The 19,947-nt window shown below is 46.1% G+C and overlaps 1 protein-coding gene and 1 pseudogene across 1 annotated transcript; both read left to right on the top strand.

The window, feature by feature from the left end:
* Nucleotides 1-9,465: 9,465 nt before the first annotated feature.
* On the top strand, nucleotides 9,466-9,954 carry LOC136135325 (putative zinc finger protein 75C; annotated as a pseudogene).
* A 1,218-nt stretch (nucleotides 9,955-11,172) lies between these two features.
* On the top strand, nucleotides 11,173-16,754 carry LOC136135324 (zinc finger protein 75A-like). Its single transcript, XM_065893220.1, has 5 exons — nucleotides 11,173-11,269; nucleotides 12,334-12,425; nucleotides 12,711-12,837; nucleotides 15,867-15,977; nucleotides 16,156-16,754. Exons 1-5 carry the CDS (start codon nucleotides 11,173-11,175, stop codon nucleotides 16,752-16,754), a joined length of 1,026 nt encoding a protein of 341 aa, XP_065749292.1.
* The last annotated feature ends 3,193 nt before the right edge of the window (nucleotides 16,755-19,947 follow it).

Raw genomic sequence — 19,947 nt, 5'->3', positions numbered from 1 at the left:
GCCTTGCCACACAGCATGTGGGATCTTAGTTCCCCAAACAGGGATTGAACCCATGCCCCATGCAGTGGAAGCACAGAGCCTTTACCCACTGAACCTCCAAAGAAGTCCCTCATGAATTTTTGTGTTTGGTGTGAGGTAGGGGTCCAACTTGTTTCTTTTGCATATGGCTATCCACTTGTGCCAGCACCATTTGTTGAGACTCTTCTTTCCTGCTTGGAATGTTCTTGTAGCCCATATTGAAAATTGTTTGGCCATAGATATATTGGTTTATTTTTGGAGTTTTAATTCTATTCTGTTTGTATATCTGTCCTTATGTCAGTGCCACATTATTTTTATTACTATAGATTTGTATTATTTTTTGAAATTGGGTAGTGTTTCTCCTCAAACTTTGTTCTCTTTTTCAAGACTGTTTTGGTTAATCAACGTCCCTTGCAATCCCATATTAATTTATATTGTAAAAGATTATTGAAATTTTGATATGGATTGCATTGAATCTGTAAATCACTTTGGGAGAATTGCAATATTAACAATGTTAAGTCTTCCAATCCTTGAACACGAGGTGTCTTTCCTTTTATGTATGTCTTCTTTAATTTATTTTAACAATGTTTTATAGTTTTCAACGTGCAAATCTTTCATTCCCTTGGTTAAATTTGTACCCAGGTACTTTATTCTTTTGGATGCTGTTGTAAATGGAATATTTTTCTTTATTTCTCTTTCATATTATTCATTGCTGCTGTACAGAAACACAACTGATTTTCTATATTGATCTTGTCCTGCAACTTACTGAATTTGTTTATTATCTTTTGAGCTTTTATATGAATTGTTTTTTGTTTTGTTTTGTTTTTTTGCCCCACAGCGCAGCATGCAGGATCTTAGTTCCCCCACCAGGGATCACACCCCGACCCTTGACAGTGAGAGTGTGGAGACCTAACCAGTGCATTGCCAGGGAAGTGCCTGGGGTTTTCTATATGTAGGATCATGTCATCTCTGAATAGAGGAAGATTTATTTCTTCCTTTCCTATTTGAAGGCCTTTTATTCTTTTTCTTGTCTACGTACTCTCTATAGAGCCTCCAGTATCAGTGATAACACTGAGCAGTTTTCTCTAAGCACTGGCACATACATTGTCTATCTTGAGCCTTACATTGTTCCTGCCAGCTATTATATTTATTTTATAGGTGATGTAACGAAGTACTAGAGAGATCCACTGGCTACCACAGCTGACTATCTGCAGAGTACACCAGGGTGCTCAAGTCTCTAGGGTCCTAGTGTTATGACCATTCTAAGGTATATGACCGTTCTTGTTGCCTCCCTTTTTAGAGGGCAGGTTAACTGGATGGCTACATTGACAGGAAAGAGAGAGAGGAACATAGCAGAGTCTGATTGTGGGAAGAAGCAAAGGAAGAGCAGTGCTTCGTTGACAGTGCTTCGACAGCAGAGTAGCAGTGCTGTCGTTGTCACATCTACAAACAGGGTATGAGCCCAGATGGTGCTGGTGCAAAGACCCTTCGAAAAAAGAGAAGCTGAAGCGCCTGTCAAGCAGAACAGCAGTAACCAATAGGAGGCATCAACAAACGCCCAGATCTAAGGACCCCTGCTCTCGAGCCACTTCAGTGGTCCAGGTTATGACGCAAGGAGGATCCCGTCTTCTCATTGGGGAACACTGCTGTCGATTAGCGGAGGGCGGAACCATGGCGGGGAGGGTTGTCCTGTAGCTCACCGCCTCGTCCGGCGGCGCTGTTTTCCGGCTTAGCCCTTGCGCATGCGTCAGGCCTTCTGGAAGTCCCGGCTCGCCCCGCGGCAGCTTCCGGCCGCACGCGCTGGAAAAGACAGCCTGGCGGGTGAGTAGTGTGTTTGAGGTAGGGTTTTCCCGGGGGGCGGGCCCTAACTCCGCGGCCCCGCCCTCTTCTCTGAGGTTCTTGTCTTGTCCTGGGTCCCGTGACGGGAAGTCTCTCAGTGGCTGCGAGCCGGGACATCCTTCTTTTGTTTGGACAGGTGTAGGGGCGATGTACCTGGTGTTCGGGGCCTGTCGCCCTTCACCCTGTCCGCTCAGTGTCCCCGTGAAGTGTGCTTTCAAAGGCCCTGAGCCTCTTACTTGTGTTTTACGCGAGTAAAACACTGGTTCACGGAGAGCTTATCGCGTCCTTGTGAGCCCTTGTGCTGGGCGGTGGGGACACGAAGACAGCTCAGACATGCTTCTTGCGCTCATAGAGAGCTCCTAAACTGTGGAGTAGATAAACCCGGAGAAACAAGTTTTGGTGTTAGTTGGGGTAATGTTACTGAGCAAGGGCTGTGTGCCTGCGGCGCAGAAAGCCAAACGCCGATAGCAGGTGTTTGCAGTGTAACGGGCGGCGAGGCGCGAGAGGCCTTAGAGGCCCCGCTCCACCAATGGTCAGCGCTGCAGTGGTCCCCGCGGTGGCAGTCTCCCTAGGTCGCAGTCCCCGGGATGTGGCCAACGTTTGCGCTCTCGCCCCCTTCCGGAGCATTCGTGGCGCCAGGCCTCGCAGAGTGGTGCCAGAGGAGGGGGACTTAAGGGGAAGGCTGCGGCAGAGTCAGGTGCGTGCACACGTTGCAGCTTCTGGCTTTGGGCGAGTCGGGTGTTTCTGGCCGGGCAGGAGCACTGACAGGTAGACCTGCAGGCCGGGGAGATGGCGACGCTCTGACTGTGAATTAGGGTGACCCTCCACTGGCATGAAAGGCCACTTGAAGATGCTGTAGCTGGAACCTGTGACCTGACCCACATGGACATTAAGAACAAAGGATTGACACCAAGAAGTTGACAACTAACCACGCCCTTCCCTCACCTTTCTTGTTAAAGGGCTTTGCTGAAAGCCTTTGAGGAGTTGGAGGTTTCTCAAGGCATGAGTCACCCGTCTCCTTGCATGACCCTGCAGTAAACCTTCCTCTGCTCCAAACTCCGACATTTTTGAATTGTTTGGCCTCACTAACACTTAACAAATCCCATAAGCAAAGCTAAATCATTACCCCTCATTTTACTTGTTCAAGGTCCCAAGGATCAACTTTTGCTCTCTTAAGTCTAGGCCTTGGCTAAGAGGAGAGGGTCCCTGTGCGGGCCAGTTACCCTGCTGGGGAGCATTCATCCAGCACCCAGCCTGTGTCCTCCCGCCAATGCCCAGGCCCAGCTGAAGAGGCAGATCTCAGCTGGTGGCGCCCTCCAGGCCAGGTCCCCAGACCCTACCCAGCCATCATCACTGAGGGAGCAAGGCACCCAGGACCTAGCTGGCCCTCAGGCTCCTCAGGCCCTGCAAAGAGGGGTCAGGTCCTGTGGACTGCAACCCAGGGAGAGTGCCACCACCGGGACTACCATGATGCTGACCATTAGTATAGCAAGGCCACTAACAGCCTTGCACTAATGGCTGTGCTCCCGCCCTGCCCCACCCCTATTACAAACTGAGGTCAGAGGGTACAAGAAAGGTAATAAAAATTTTGGGTAGAGTGATTAATCATAAACTCAACAGGGAAACTCAGTTTTAGGGGGACTCATTTTCAGTAAGAGAAGGCACTCTGAGAGAGAGTTAAAGACGGGACTGAGGACTTCAAAGTGTTAGGAGCTTCCAAGAAGGTGATAGTGGTGGTGTTACCAGTCCTCATTCTCTGGGTTTCTTGCCTTCTCTGATGGTGCACTCCTTGAAATTTTTTCCTTATTTCCACATGTCTAATTTCTAAACAAAGTTGCCCTTTCTCCCTTGATTGGAAGGAGTGCAAACTGGTACCGCTAGTGTTCAGTTTCTATGGAAAGGATGAATCAGGCCTTGGGAAAAGGCACTAAGGCTGGAAGGCACAGATGCTGTTCCAGGATGTGGGACCAGTTCACCTGTGCTGGTTTGTAGACTGTGTATAGGAGAGTGTGCAACGAGGCTGGAGGGGTAGGTTGGGCCTTGAATGCTAGGGAGAGCCTTGCGAGTTAGGAGATCTTGGCTTATTTCAGTGGCATTAGGAAGTCTTAAAGGCTTTTGAGCAATTAGATTATTAGAAAGTCAAGAAGTCCAGATGTGCTCTGTACAAAGACCAGGTGAACAGATGGGAGACTCATCTACCAGTCTGGCCTAATGATATGTGCCTAGACCAGGTGTTCTCAATCGGGGCTGATTGCCGCCCAAATACATTTGACAAAGTCTGGAGTCAGTCTTGTCGGGACTGGTGGGTGCTCCTGACATCTAGTGGGTGGAGGCCAGGGGTACAGCTAAACATCCTACAGTGTATAGGATACCCACCCATGCACACAGACAGCAAAGACCTGTCCGGCCCCAAATGTCAACAGTTCTGAAGTTCAGAAATCCCACTCTAGAGCTACAGGAGTGGAAACGAAGGGGAGACAGATCTCAGAGACATCTAAGCTAGAGACCAGTCTTCGTCTCCTTTCATACTGTTTATAATGCTTAAGTACTGGACACCCAGGCAATTAATGAGGTCTGAAGACCCCAGTCTTCCTTGTCTTTTTTCACCCATTCATTTGCCAAATATTTACTTTAGGACCAGACACTTCTCGAGGAGCTGTGTTTCAACAATAAAACAAATTACCTGCTCTCCAAGAACCTTACATTTTTGTGGGGATGACAGACATTAAACAAATTAATATATGTTAAGTAGTGAGATATGCTTGAAATTCCTGTAAGATGGAGCTTCTCTTACACCACCCCAGACCATTTACTCTGCACCTTCTAAGTGGGAAGCACTGGGCCAGATGCTATACAAATAGCATTTCTAATCTTTTTCTCTTTGCTGCATGGTAGGTATTGTTATGCTCAGATGAGAAAAAGAGGCTAAGAGAGGTTGAATATTTTGCCTCACATCAGTTAGTGTGGAGTTCAGCTGGGACTGGAAACTGGATCCACCTGATGGTCGAAGTCTGTGCAATTTCCATTAGGTAACAGGTAACAACTTCCATTTCCTGTCTCATATACCAGGTTGATTATCCCCACATTGTAGGGATTGAATTTTGGGCCAAAGATCAGCCTCAGTTCGATTTGAATTCCCCTTTATTGCTCACATTCTCTCAGGTGGCTGATAGCAGATTCTGACCTCTCAGAGAGGCTGGCAACTTGGAGATCTCCCACCAGCTCTTCAGACTCTCCCATTATCAGCAACTGCTGAGCTTCACTCACAAGCTTTCAGCCAGCTCTGGGAGCTCTGCTCATGATCATTGCAGCCCAAGCTGCATTCAAGTATAGGATCCTGGAGCTGAAGCAATTCCTGATCATTCTGCACAGGGAGATCCAAGCCTGGGTGAGGGCGCATCATCCAGGAAGCACTGAGAAGGCAGTGACCTTGGTGCAGCATTTAGAGTGAGAACCCAGGAGACGAAGGCAATGATGGGAAGGGGAGTATGGAAAGAGAATGGAAATCAGATTGGAGAGGGCCTGGGTAAGGGGACAGGCAGTTGAAACAAGGTGGAGAAACTTGATTTAATTACTGCTTCTTAAGTACATGTTTGTTTTTCTCATTGGTGTCCATGGCAACTTTTAAGAAAACATTTTCTTTCCCCACTGAAGGAAGGAGGGTGGGTAGAGAGTTTTCAGTAGGTCTTGTCTGCCAAGAATAAAGGAAGGGAGGTATTTTTCCCTGTAGAACACAAGATTTCTCCTCTGCATGTTGTAAGTACCTGAGCCAGTTCTGTAAACAAGAATTTTCTGTTTTTTTTAACTGAAGTTGATTTACAATGTTGTGCCCATCTGTGCTGCACAGCAAAGTGACTCAGTTATACACACATATACATTATTTTTTTAAATATTCTTTTCCATTATGGTTTATCATAGGATATTGAGTATAGTTCCCTGTGCTATACAGTAGGACCTTGTTACTTATTCATCTTATATATAATAGTTTATATCTGCTAATTCCAAACTCCCAGTCCTTCCCTCCCCCACCCTGCTTCCCCTTGGCACCCACAAGCCTGTTCTCTATGTCTGTGAGTCTGTTTCTGTTTTGTAGATAAGTTCATTTATGCCATATTTTAGATTCTACATATAAGTGATATTATATGGTATTTATCTTTGTTTGACTTCACTTAGTATGATAATGTCTGGTTGTATCCATGTTATTTCATTCTTTTTTATGGTTGAGTAGTATTCCATTGTATATATATAGCACATCTTTATCCATTCATCTGTTGATGGACATTTAGGTTGTTTACATGTGTTGGCTATTGTGAATAGTGCTGCTATGAACAGAGGGGTGCATGTATCTTTTTGAATTATAGTTTTGTCCAGGTATATGTGCAGGAGTGGGATTGCTGGACCATATAGTAATTCTATTTTTAGTTTTCTGAGGAACCTCCACTGTTTTCCATAGTGGCCGCACCAACTTACATTCCCACCAACAGTGTACGAGGGTTCTTTTTTCTCCACACCCTCTCCAGTATTTGTTATTTGTAGACTTTTTAATGATGCCCATTCTGACGGTGTGAGGTAGTTTTGATTTGCATTTTCATTTCTCTAATTTCTCTAATTAGTGAGAATCTTTTGGTTGTTGACACGCCTGTTGTAAGACAGAGGGATTGCCGTGCTCAGCCAGCTGTAGGAACTTTGGTTGCATGTGAGTGTCTGGGTCACACCTATCACAAGCCAGATTAGTTAGACGAAACTGCCTTTGTGAAAATTATAAACGGTACCTCATTTAAAATGGAATCAGAGCTCAAAGGGGTTGATCTCACGCCCAACCACTAGACATCAATTGCATTAGCAACAGGTTACTACTTTACTACCCACCAGGAGGAAGATTTTCTCCTGACCTAGCAACAGGCGAGCCAATGAGAGACTGTCAAAATTCAGCCAATGACAAGCCACTACACTCCCATTTTCCTCCAGTGGATTCTTGGGTTACAACAGTCGCTCCGAACTCCTCAGGTCTCCTGTGTGAAAGAACCATGTTCTCCAGACTTGCTTATGGTTGCCAGGGTTTGCATATTCCAAATAGCAACTCTTTATTGTCCCCAAATTAACTCATTCTGCTGATAAAATAACTGGCTATTTTATTGTTTTAAGTCAACACCAGGTACCGGAGGAGGCTGTGTGAAGCGGCGGGAGGACAGCTCGGGCACTGGCAGGGGCGGGGACGTCACGCGGTGGGACTCCGGGTTACCAGTCGCCACCCACAACGACGAAGGAAGTAATGGCCGCGAGAGGACAGCCACCGTGCAGGGTCCTCAGGCTCCGCGGGCCTGAGACTCCGTGACATCAACTCTCCCCGCCTGGTAAACGCCAGTTCGCGGCGGTGGGAACACATTGACCTACGAGGAGCCTCTCCCCGAAAGTACGTCACTTCCCCTTCCGGTTGGATAGAGTGAGGGGTGGGGGTGGGTAAGCCCGCGGCGCAGGAACTGCTCCGGGCGGGACGTCAGTGCCAGGCGAGCCTAAGTGGTTCCCGGCCTGAGCCTCGGAACCCACCTCTGAGTGGCGCGGGGCGGGGAGCTGTCCTCCTTAGAGCGTTAGCGGACCGGCGGCGACTTGCGATAGATCCCCGGGAGGAGGGAGCGGCCTCCACGAAGCCAAGACATCCGAGGTAACCTAGAAGCGGCTTCCGCTTCAGCGCAGGCTCCGGAGCCCCCGAGAGACGCCGGCCGCTGCAAGGCGGCCGAGGGTATTTCCGAGCCGGGCGGCTGGACTGTCTGGGGCGAGGCCCGCCGTCAGGCTCGTGAGGCCGCTCTCTCCAACGTTTGTGCGGGTGGCGCCCGGGGCCGCGCTGCGGGAGCCCATTCGGACACTGCCCGCAGGCACAGTGCTCGCGGGCGCGCCCGGGCGGTCGTGTCCACTTTCCCGCCTCCGCCGGCGCTTCCTTTACCGGTTGATGTTACTGCGGGAGAAACGGGTGGTCCAGCCTCAGAGAGATCAGCTTCCTCTGATGTGAAAGCTTGGGAAGTGTCCCTGCTCCTCAGAGCCAGGTGGGCATCGGGAGCCGGCCGTTTGTGAACACCGTAGCTTCCTGGGCAGAATTTCGGTGCCCTTTCTGCTGGATCACCTCAGGGAAAGTGAGCCTCACAAGGCTCTCCTCAGCCTCGCTTAGAGTTCTAAACGAGCCCTGGAGAAATGTAGCAGCTGAATGTAATCATGACCAACTAACATGCTGTCCTTTTTCCCAACTGACATTTGGATACACATTTTGTGAACAAGGATCGGCTGTAATTTTTCCTAAGTCAAGTAATGAAAATTAAAAATTCAGGCATAAATCTTCTGCATGGTGCTCTTTATATATCTTACAAAGAAATGCCAAGATGAATGTAGAGCAGCTAGTTACTTAATTGGGGGATGCTTTTGAGAAGAATAAGGCTCCATTTTTCTGAATTACTGTTCTTCCACTCTGGTCTCATTGTTCCAGCTCTTCTGCCAGTTTTCATACAATGCAAAGGAGCACCTCAAATGGTCCAGGAAGTGAAGTCTTTCATCTTTCCAAAAGAGCAAAGGTCATAGAAGTTGTACCCTCTTACTGAAGACAGACTAGGACGCTATGTTGAAATTTAAGAGAAACTCAGAATATTCTCCTGATCTTTCCTTTACATGGAGAGGATGGCATAGGAAGTGCATCAATTAAATCTTTGGATAATCCCCAAACTCCTTGGAGCCAGTGGGTACTAGTTTTTTCACCCACCAACCTCTCCTGATTTAATTAATTGATTTATTTAAAAAATTTATTTATTTATTTATTGGCAGTGTTGGGTCTTCGTTTCTGTGCGAGGGCTTTCTCTAGTTGGGGTGAGTGGGGGCCATTCTTCATCCTGGTGTGCAGGCCCCTCAGTGTCGTGGCCTCTCTTTGTTTTTTTTTTTTTTGCGGTATGCGGGCCTCTCACTGTGGTGGCCTCTCCCGTTGCGGAGCACAGGCTCTGGACGCACAGGCTCAGCGGCCATGGCTCATGGGCCCAGCTGCTCCGCGGCATGTGGGATCTTCCCGGACTGGGACACGAACCCGTGTCCCCTGCATCGGCAGGTAGACTCTCAACCACTGCACCACCAGGGAAGTCCTGCCGTGGCCTCTCTTGTTGCAGAGCACAGGCTCCAGACATGCAGGCTCAGTAATTGTGGCTCACGGGCCGAATTGCTCTGCGGCATGTGGGATCTTCCCAGACCAGGGCTCGAACCCATGTCCCCTGCATTGGCAGGCAGATTCTCAACCACTGCGCCACCAGGGAAGCCCTATTTTTTTTTTAAGGCAAAGTAATTTATTTACATTTGTCTTTAATAAGTCGTGCTGTATTCCGTTGAATAATAGAAAGAAAAGGAGAGAAACAAGGGCTTGGCAGTTGATTTTTAAAGTTCATTTTTCTCTTATAATAAGTAACAAGTAGTAAAGTTCATGTGACTTTTTTATTGACATGCACTTTTTTTTTTCTCACTTTATTGCCTTAGAAAGAAGAACCTTCTATTGGTTTTGTTCCAGATCAGACTGGGCCTCAGTTGTCAAAGATGGTGCTGGTGGTGTGTCCAACACAGGAGCCAAATTGTTCCTAGATCAGAATGATGACAGTAGATCTGAAGGTGGGTAAGTACTTGAACCCTCAGATCAGGACTCTGTGGGAGACCAAGGGACCTGTGACAGAGAGCTCCAGTCAGCATAAGAAATATGCCCCCCAAACGGACAGTCTCAGTCCCAAGAGGTCTCACCAGCACTTCTAGAGCTTCCTCTGTCATGATGCAGCTGGACCCAGGGAGGCTGTTGACCAGCTTCAGAAATTAAGCCCATGGTGGCTGAGGCAAGAGATTCAGTCAGAAGTGCAGATCTTGGAACTTGTGGTCCTAGAGTAGTTCCTGACCATTCTGCCCAGGGACACCCAGACTTGCGTAAAGAAGCACCATCTACAGAGCATTGAGGAGGCTGTGGTCCTGGTAGAACACTTACAGAGGGAATCTGGTCAAATGAGGAATGGGGTGAGAAGAAAGATTCTTCATGTGTGCAGTAAAACAGGGTGAAGGTGGATGTATTGGGGGCAATTAATTGGGAAATAAGATGAATTAAGTCTCAGTTCCGTTGTTCCTTTAGGACATGTAAAGCAGGACATGAAAGCACAGACCCACAGCCATAGTCAGTTCACAGGTTTCAGAGATCCTGGCAGACTTCCCTGGCCTTAGGGAGAGTTGCTTTTTGCCCTCTTTGGAGCCAGGGTGTGTTGAGGGTAATGAGCCTAGTCTGGCTTGGCGAAGGAGATGAGCCTCAAGTTCTTAGAAACAAACAAAAGGCAATAAGGAGTTGGAGAGGAAGGGACAGATCCCAAAAAGCAGTAATTCTCAGAGACCAAAGGAGATTGAAGATAGGAAGGAGAAGGAGAAGCCAAACAACTAGAGGAAGACTGCCCAGGAAGAGAAAAAGTAGAAAGAAAACAGGGAAAGAAAGATTTGGAAATCCCAACAGAGTAGCTGAGAGAAGAAAGAGCGTGAGGGATAGTGTCCTCTGTACCATAGACAAGGGCCTCCACTGCCTTCCCTCAGTGGTTGTTCCTTGGCTGTGCTGTGAGCGGGGATCCAGGGCATGCCCTTGGGCAGGTGGCAGCATACCAGCTAGCTTCACAGGCCTACTGAGAATACTGGGAGGGCACACGTTTTGTGTCAAAATCATTTGGGGATAGGTTGGAACCTTGACTCTTTCCTCCCACTTTTTTCTCCATTTCATCCCAATCCTCTGTGAGACTCTTCCCTGGCCATGTGGAAAATCTGGTTGACAGGACAACTTTTAAATTCAATTCCTTAATCTTTTGAGAGAGTTAGAGGACAGGAAACCACTAAGGCAAGAATCTAAGTTGGGAGAGAAAGTCTGTCAAGGCAGCATGAGAACAGGTGGCCTGTGTAGCCCTGTTAGTGGTCTGAGCTGGGCTGGATGCAGAGGGTGGGGGCTGCTGTCTTGGAGGGCTGACAGTGACCACACCTTTTTTCCTCTTCTGCCAATTTTCCTATATTTTGTGTATAGTTCTTGTGGAAAATTGGTGGTCCCGTATCTCTCTTAAGTCTTTGTGACATTTCCTTTAGCGTCTCCTTCTTCCCACAGTTCGCACTCTGCTTTTTCCTCCCTCTCGCACCAACTCCCAAATGAAAAGTAAGTTCCATGGTAACAAGAATGGGCATTATTTCTAGGTTGCAGACCATGAGCTGGGAAAGGAGGCAGTGCTCTTGGGAGAGACAGCAGAGGCCCTAGGCTTCAAGCTGAAGCCAGCAGAGGCCCAGCAAGTGGGCATGTCCCAGGATGAAGAATTTTGGAATACACACCAGAGTCTACAAGAGCTGCTGATCAGGAATACCCACGAAGAAACTGAGCCTGTATGTGAGAGAGGTAAGGAGCTTCACATTACTTGCCTTCTCCTGGGAGCTGGGATAGTAATTTGTTATGCCAGAATGTTGTTACCATTTTCTTGCTTGCCCTGTGGATCTTCTAATGTAGCCACGTTAGCAATTAGGATGCCCCCCAGATTATGGTAGAGCAGACCAGGTGTGGTTGAAGGTTGGGGTTGGCCTAAGATTCAGAAATCTCCAAACCACAGAACCCTGGTAATAACATCAGGAATTCTTCTTTTAGAAAAGCAGAGAGGGTCAGTCTCACCTCATGCTGAAAATATGGAAGGAATTGGGATCAGAATGGATGGTTAGTGGCAGAATGTCAACACTATTTGTACCAGAAAAAAAGTAATAAATGATAAAAAAAGAAAAAACTACATCTCTTACTGTACACTGGATTCCCTGAGTATTTTGTTTTCAATTTATGTCATGAGAGGGTAATAAAAATTTTTTTCGTTTCATTAATTTGCTCATGAAAACTAGGGAACCTGTTTTAGAGGCTGGTAGTTCCATGGTTTTCATTTATAATGAGAGAGGCATTTCTGAACAGCACACACACTTTTTTTTTAATAAATAAATTTATGTATTTATTTATTTTTGGCTGTGTTGGGTCTTCGTTGCTGCACGTGGGCTTTCTCTAGTGCAGTGAGTGAGGTGGTGCATGGGCTTCTCATTGAGGTGGCTTCTCATTGTGGTGGCTTCCTTGTGGTGCGCGGGCTTCTGACTGTGGTGGCTTTTCTTGTTGCAGAGCATGGGCTCTAGGTGCGCGGGCTTCAGTAGTTGTGGCTCTTGGGCTCTAGGGCACAGGCTCAGTATCTGGGGTGCACGGGCTTAGTTGCTCCATGGCATGTAGGATCTTCCTGGACCAGGGCTTGAACCCATGTCCCCTACATTGGCAGGCGGATTCTTAACCACTGCACCACCAGGGAAGTCCAGCACACGTACTTGTAAAGGTATCTCATCAATACTAAAAAAATCGGGGTCTTCTGTATTTTAGAAAAGAGCCTACCACGTTCAGAAACAGAAGCGAGAGAAATTACCTCTGCTGTCTTTCACCCACAGCGGTGCCTGCTCACCGGATCCTAGCCTTTCCTGAACAGACAAACACCAAAGACTGGCCAGTGGCACCTGAGCTCATCTTGCCTGAGTCCCAGGTGAGCTATGCTTTCCAGCTTCTTAGGGCTGCCTCTCCCTGCTGCCCTTGACCTACACTGCCCAGGACGTGCTTAGAGGCGTGTTAACCCAGATGATCCTGCTGGGGAACTGGACACCTCCCAGACTGTTTGCTGATCCCTTGCCTCTTCCATTTCTGCCTCCTCACTTTAAAAAGTATCATGTGCTGTTCCTTTAGTTCCTGGCCTAACATACAAATCATGGGTCAGATGGTTGGGCTGCTTTTGAAGTGGCAAATACTTAGCTAAAGCGTATTCTATTTTTAGAGCTTGTTGACATTTGAAGAAGTGGCCATATATTTTTCCCAGGAAGAATGGGAGTTACTGGATCCTACTCAGAAGGCCCTCTACAATGATGTAATGCAAGAAAACTATGAGACTGTCATCTCTCTAGGTAAAGATTCTCCCCTTCCCTTCATTGAATCTTTTTTTTTTTAATTTTTTTAATTTATCTTTTTGGCTGTGTTGGGTCTTCATTGCTGCACGCGGGCTTTCTCTAGTTGCGGCGAGCAGGGGCTACTCTTTGTTGTGGTGCATGGGCTTCTCATTGCAGTGGCTTCTCGTTGCAGAGCACAGGCTCTAGGCACGTGGGCTTCAGCAGTTGTGGCTCGCGGGCTCTAGAGTGCAGGCTTAGTAGTTGTGGCACATGGGCTTAGTTGCTCCGCGGCATGTGGGATCTTCCCGGGCCAGGGCTCAAACTTCTGTCCCCTGCACTGGCAGGCGGATTCTTAACCACTGCGCCACCAGGGAAGTCCTGAATCTTTCTTTAAAAAAATTATTTATTTGGCTGCGTCAGACCTTAGTTGTGGCACGCGAGATCTTCGATGTGGCATGCAAGATGTTTCGTTGTGGCACGTGGGCTTCTCTCTAGTTGTGGCACACAGGCTCTAGAGCGCGCGGGCTCTGTAGTTGTGGCGCGGGCTTCATTGCCCCACGGCATGTGGGATTTTAGTTCCCTGACCAAGGGTTGAACCCCCGTCTGCTGCATTGGAAGGTGGATTCTTGACCACTAAACCACCAGGGAAGTTCTTTGCCCTTCCCTTTGCATAGGAGTTGAGTAATCTGTCATATTCTTGGCTTTCTCTGTGAGAGAGTCTCTTTTCCAGTTGCTTTTTTTTTTTTCTTTTTTATATACACAGATATATTTACCAGTTGCTTTTTGATTCTCAGATAGTGGTTCAGCAGGGAAAAGGTGTAACCAGTTTACCTGGGAGCTTTTGCCAAGTTCACATGCTCATTCCTTATCCAGAATTTTTGTTCCCTTCCCTCCAAATTTGCTTTGCTCTTCTCTTTCCTGTCTCCCTAAAGGACACTACCATTCACCCAGTATTTCAGGCCAGAAAACCTATGGATCATTCTTTACTGTGATCTTGCCATCGTACCCCACTACTAGGTCATCGCTAATCAGCTTGGCTCCACCCTCACAGTGTAGCTTGAATCAGATCATGTCTCAGCCTCTTGTGCTGTTAGCATCCTCGTCTCAGCCACAAGGTTCACCTCAATACTTTCTAACTGCCACCACTCCTGCCCTCCCACAATCAGTTTTCCACACAGCAGCTAGAGTCTTTTGAAAACCTAATCATGGGGGGCTTCCCTGGTGGCGCAGTGGTTAAGAATCCACCTGCCAATGCAGGGGACACAAGTTTGAGCCCTGCTCCAGGAAGTTGCCACATGCTGCAGAGCAACTAAGCCCGTGCGCCACAACTACTGAGCCTGCGTACCACGACTACTGAAGTGCACTCGTCTAGAGCCTGTGCTCTGCAACAAGGGAAGACATAACAACGCGAAGCCCACACACTGCAACAAAGAGTAGCCCCCACTTGCTCACCGCAACTAGAGAAAGCCTGCGTACAGCAACGAATACCCAACACAGCCAAAAATAAATAAATAAAGTTATTTAAAAAAAACAAAACAAAAAAAACATCCCTAATCACGGGGAATTCCCTGGTGGTCCAGTGGTTAGGACTCTGCACTTTCAGTGTGAAGGGTGTGGGTTCAATCCCTGGTTGGGGAAATAAGATCCTGGAAGCTGCAGGGTGTGGCCAAAAAAAACCAAACCTAATCAGATGATGACATTTTCTGCTTAAAAACCTTACAATAACTTCTCATCACATTCAATATAAGAACCAAATTCCTTACCAAGGCTTCCTCCACGATCTGGCCCCTCCTCATCTCCCTGCTGTCGTCTCCTCCCACTCGGGCCCTTGCTCTGGCCTCTTTATTCACACTGCTCATCTTGCTGTTTCATGGGCTTGGTGTGCTCATTTCTTTCTCCTTCCCTGTGCCTGGCACACTTTTCTGCCATATGACAAAACTCTCAGTTTAGGGTTCTGCTCAAAATATCACTTTTTTTCCTTTTTTTTTTTAATATATATTTATGTGGCTCTGCAGGGTCTTAGTTTTGGCACTCTGGATCTTTAGTTGCAGCATGCGGGATTTTTAGTTGCAGCATGCGAACTCTTAGTTGCAGCATCTTAGCTCCCCAACCACGGATCAAACCCGGACCCACTGCATTGGGAGCATGGGTCTTAACCACTGGACCACCAAGGGAAGTCCTTCAAATATCACTAAGAGAGGCTTTTCACATAGCCTTATTTAAAATACCTTCACTGAAGCAGAATCTTAAGTGTTCTCTCACCCTGCTTTAGTTTTCTTCAAAACGTTTATCACTTCCTGATATTTTATTTGTGTGTTTATTGACGTTAGACTGTCTCACTCTGCACTAGAAGATAAGCTCTCTGAGATCAAGGGGCTTGGCTTATTCACCACTGTATCCCTAGCACATAGAGGGTGCCTGGTGCACCATAGCCACTCAGCACATATGTATTGAATGACTGAGTGATGAATGCTTTCCATACTTGGCAATATGATTTAAAGAAAGTCCACTAAGTAATTCTGGTCTGTTTCCTCCACCTGGATGTGAACCAGTGAGCTATAGGAGTAGTAGAAATCTTTCCTGGTCCAGTGTCTGGTACCTGAGAACTCAATTGAAACTTGCTATAATATAACAGGAATCACTTGTATTTATGATACCCAGCCCACTGACCTTCACATTGACTCCCCTAGACCTGGCCTTATCCAGTATGGGTCTTCCTAAAGAGGTAATAGGACCAGCCTGTATTTCCTGTAGCCTCTGGAGTTTGGTTACAGCTTAGTTGAATATGGAGTATTGGTTTCAGAAGATGGGGAACACGCAATGAATTCGCATACCCTTTTCATAGATCTAGCTTAGATTTATTTCCCAGTCTTTACATACCCACTCACAAATGCAGTATAGTGTAAACTTAATATTGGATATGAGACACTCCATTTAACCATTCAGGATAAGAAACTGTTAAAGTATCTTTTGCACTTCCTGAAGTAGTCTGGAATTAGTGAACCATTGTTAGTTCCAGTCACTGACTTCAGTTTTTTATTTCACAGCATTATTTGTGCTCCCCAAAACTAAAGTGATTTGCTGCTTAGAGCAAGGGGAAGAGCCATGGGTTCAAAGATCCCCAATATTCAAAGACAGTCCCGGAGAGCTGTTTTCAGGTAAATATACCATGGGAAGAGGAGAAATGTGCCTTGGTAGGAACCTTTACAAGGGCTTAACATTTTAAGATTCTACTTCCCTATTTTTTTTAAATCAGTGAATATTGTGTTTTTTTCTATTCCCATGGTTTTCTTGCTCTGACATACAGTTGGCTGATTCTTATGTTTATTCCAACAGAGATAAAGATGAAAAATGACACTGAAAATCATCACCCTATATGTTTTTCTGACTTAGAAATACAAGCACCAGGAGACATAGTATCAAAAAAAGCCAGTGTGAATGTTCATCAGAAAACAATGGGCAAAGAAAATCATGGTGATATGCATAGGGTGGGGAAATGGCACCAAGATTTTCCAGTGAAGGAAGGAATTAAATTTTCAAACTGGTGGGAAGAAGAGCTGCTGAAACTTATCGAGCTTCACGAGAAAGAACGTGCAGGAGAGAAGCCTTTTAAATGTCAGGAATGTGGGAAAAGCTTCAGAGTTAGTTCTGACCTTATTAAGCACCAAAGAATTCACACTGAAGAGAAACCATATAAATGTGAACAGTGTGATAAGAGGTTTAGATGGAGGTCAGATCTCAATAAGCACTTAACAACACACCAAGGAGTAAAGCCATATAAATGCTCATGGTGTGGGAAAAGCTTCAGTCAAAATTCACATCTCCACACACACCAAAGAACTCACACTGGAGAGAAGCCCTTTACATGTCATCAATGTGGAAAAAAATTCAGTCAAAATTCCCACCTTATTAAACACCGGAGAACCCACCTGTAGCACATGCAGGAGAATCTTCAATAAGTGCTCAAGACTTTGACACCAGTGAAGGAAAGCTGTTCAGTGTCCTCAGCCTACAGACATATACGAAGCGGCGCTTGACCCTAAAGTTTATGAAAAAATGCAAAATTAAGCTGAAGAATTTTTCACCAGTGGAAAATTTGGAGATGTAAACGTCATGTTTCACAGAAAGAAATCAGGGTTGACTGTGGAGGGGAAACATTAATAGTTGTACTACTTACTGTTTTTACTTAGAACTTTCACTGAATTCCTTAGCAAAAATAGTGTTCTAAGAATATTCTGAGTAAGGGAAAAAGCTGCTTTGGGATTGTACCTGGCAAAATAGCAAGATCAGCTTCAAAATAGCAGATGCAGTCATGAATCATCAGTCTTCTGTGGTCACAGAATGACCTCCCCAGCCACTCTTCAGCACATATGATAGAAACGTTTGTAGCATGGTCTTCCAAAACAGAAAGCAGTAATATACATGTTTCATTACATACCATTGTCTTCCAGTTAGCCGACTTACGAATTTCAGTAGTCTCATGAGGTGGAAATGAATCCTAATATAAAGTTTTCCAAGAGCCAAATTGGATTTTCTTACTCTGTTTTGTCATTGGACAGTGTTCACAAAGTTGGCCTGGTTCTGAGTTCCTTCTTGAACATTTTAGCAACTATATCTCTTTAGTCCTGTTAGCACAGTTTTTACTGTGATGAAATCATTTACTTCACTGTTAGAGAATCTGCCAGGTGAACTAATAATGCACTATCATTGCCTCTCATTTGTGGTGTTGGAAAAAAGAATATCTAATGAGATCATGTGCACATGGGTTGGAATTTTTAGCCATTTGGTATGTTTTAGATGAAAAGAAGAATTTTCTGCCGTTAACTGGACTCCTTACCTCACAATGCCAATAGGATAAAACAGTCATAAACATGAGCACTTTTCTGAAGCTCATGGAAATTAATGGGAATTCAGGATCAACTTCTTAGGTTTTTGTCTGTATTTTAACTTGGCTTTTGTTTGTTACTAAGAACAACAAGAAAGTTATGTTTGTCTGGGAACTGGAGTGTATGCAGTAGGGAGGATCCTGTGGGTCACTGGGAATGGTGCTCTGGGAATTCACTGAGCAGGAGACCAAATTCCCAAAAGGAAAGATTTGGGAACTGATGTTGAGTGGCAGGCAAGGCTAGGTGAACCTGCATCTGCCTTGGTTGACTTACACTAAACTGTTAAACAGGCAGGGTCTTCCAGTTTCTGTTTTCTCCAGCATAGCATAGAATGCCAAAAATCTCTATGGGCTGTGGATTTTCTTATAACACCTACAGCAGTGATTCAGATGTGTTCCTGTTAGAGCTTTCAGGTAGTATTAGGAAAGAGGTTAAATGATCTCTTACAAATCTCTTATAAAAAGGGAAGTTAGGTTCAAAGAGATCCAGAGGCTTGTTAAGACCCTATAGCTAGTGGGTCTGTTGGCTGTCACTTAGCTGCATCAGTCAGGCCTGAGGGCAGGATTAGCAGGACTGATCTGTATGTTGTCCCTGCCCAGCCAGCCTGGATGACATTGTATTGTATCTATTTCTGTTTCTAGCTTGTAAAACATTCCTGTTTCTTGATTGGTTACTGAAACACTCTTAAATCTCCAGTTTTCATATGAAATAGAGATAACACTCAACTCAGGGTTTTTCTGGGGATTAGAGGGGTTGATGAAGGAAAAGCACCTATCAGCCTGGGAAATAGCAGCGTCTCAGTGTGCGTGTCCTTCCCTTTCCCCTGGTCCCCAGTGGTATGTTGGGTGGACTGACTACATTAAAGGAGCAGATGCATTTGTGGCTGTTGCAGCTCCTTCCAGGAGCTGAGCACTCGTGGTGGTGGTTTGCTCGGTTGATTTGGTCCTTGGCTTCAGTGCTCTGTGGTGTAAGTCACCTGAGGTTTTTCTGCCGCTGTCAACAGGATTTCATTTTCTTCTCTTAAGATACCTGTACCAGTATACCAGTGTGCTTATTTCTTAAGCTTGGCCAGCTCTGCAGCTCTGGTCTGCATAGATCTTACCCAACAGTCTCAGCCTTACACCCCTGGGACTCTTGTTTTTTCTCCCAAGATATACATGTGGATTTCTTGCTGACACTGCATTCATTCATTCAATTTGATGAGGGCCTATTATGTACCCAGGTAGTCTTTTAAACTAAGGATATAGTAGTGGACAAGGAGACAAAATGCATATCCTCATGGACTTGTATCCTAGTGAACAGTAAGAAGGGAGTGGTTAGACTTTTTTCTCCTTGCAGTTAGGATCCTGAGATAATTTTGAGCAATGGGTGTGAGCAAAAGTTTCCCTTCTCGGCTGTAGCATTTGTTTGTTGCTGCAGGACTCTCTAGTGGTGTCTTTTCCTGCCTCAGTCTTATAAGCACATAGAGAGGAGTCACAAGATTAGAACAGTCTGCAATGCCAAGCCCCCCACATTGGGGAGGGGTATCTGTTCTGGAGAGTCCCCCAGACCTATAATGGACTGTAGGAATGAGAAATAAACTTTTGTTGTGTTAAGTCAATGGGATGTTGGTACTATGTGTTTCTGCAGCATAACCTGGCCTGTCAGTAAGACCGTCTTCTGCTAGAGCTCAGGAAACTTCTTTGTCATTCCACCTGGTCTTTGGTCCTTGGAAGAGATCTAGTTTCCTCTAGATGCTCCACTGAGCTGGTGTAACACTGATGGGAACACTTAGGAGCTTATAAGACTATAGGTGATGGGAAAGACAGACTGCTTGCTTGCTTACCAGGGACAAATCCTGTAGAGGTCAGTTGTTGAAGTGGATGAGGCAACCATCTGTCCCTCTCTCTGGCCTTATTCCATTTCGTTGTCTTTGTCCGCCCTCTGTTCCACTGCTCCACAGCCCTGCATGCACAGGAAGGGCTTCTGTTGATCAGTGGGCTAGGGAGAGGTTAGGGGTTTCTTTCCATTCTAAGTGAGTGCAGTAGACTTCAAGGAATGGTTTGGTAAATAGCTCTGTTGTACCTTCTTTGAATTGTGCCTTAGAAAATGGGACGGAGATCACCAAGTTTTCCCAGATTGTTGTAAAGAGGAAGGTGGCTTCTTTTCCTGGACTTAAAGGTAACAGTTGGGAAGAAGCTTGGACAGGAAAACAGGAGCAGGGCACTGCAGCTGGGGAATGAGAAACTTCCAGTGGGGAAGT

This window comes from Phocoena phocoena, chromosome 15 (assembly GCF_963924675.1).
Source record: "Phocoena phocoena chromosome 15, mPhoPho1.1, whole genome shotgun sequence".
In the NCBI taxonomy this organism is placed as follows: Eukaryota; Metazoa; Chordata; class Mammalia; order Artiodactyla; family Phocoenidae; genus Phocoena; species Phocoena phocoena.
Note: the sequence above shows the minus strand (reverse complement) of the source record. Positions and strands in the feature narration are given on the sequence as shown.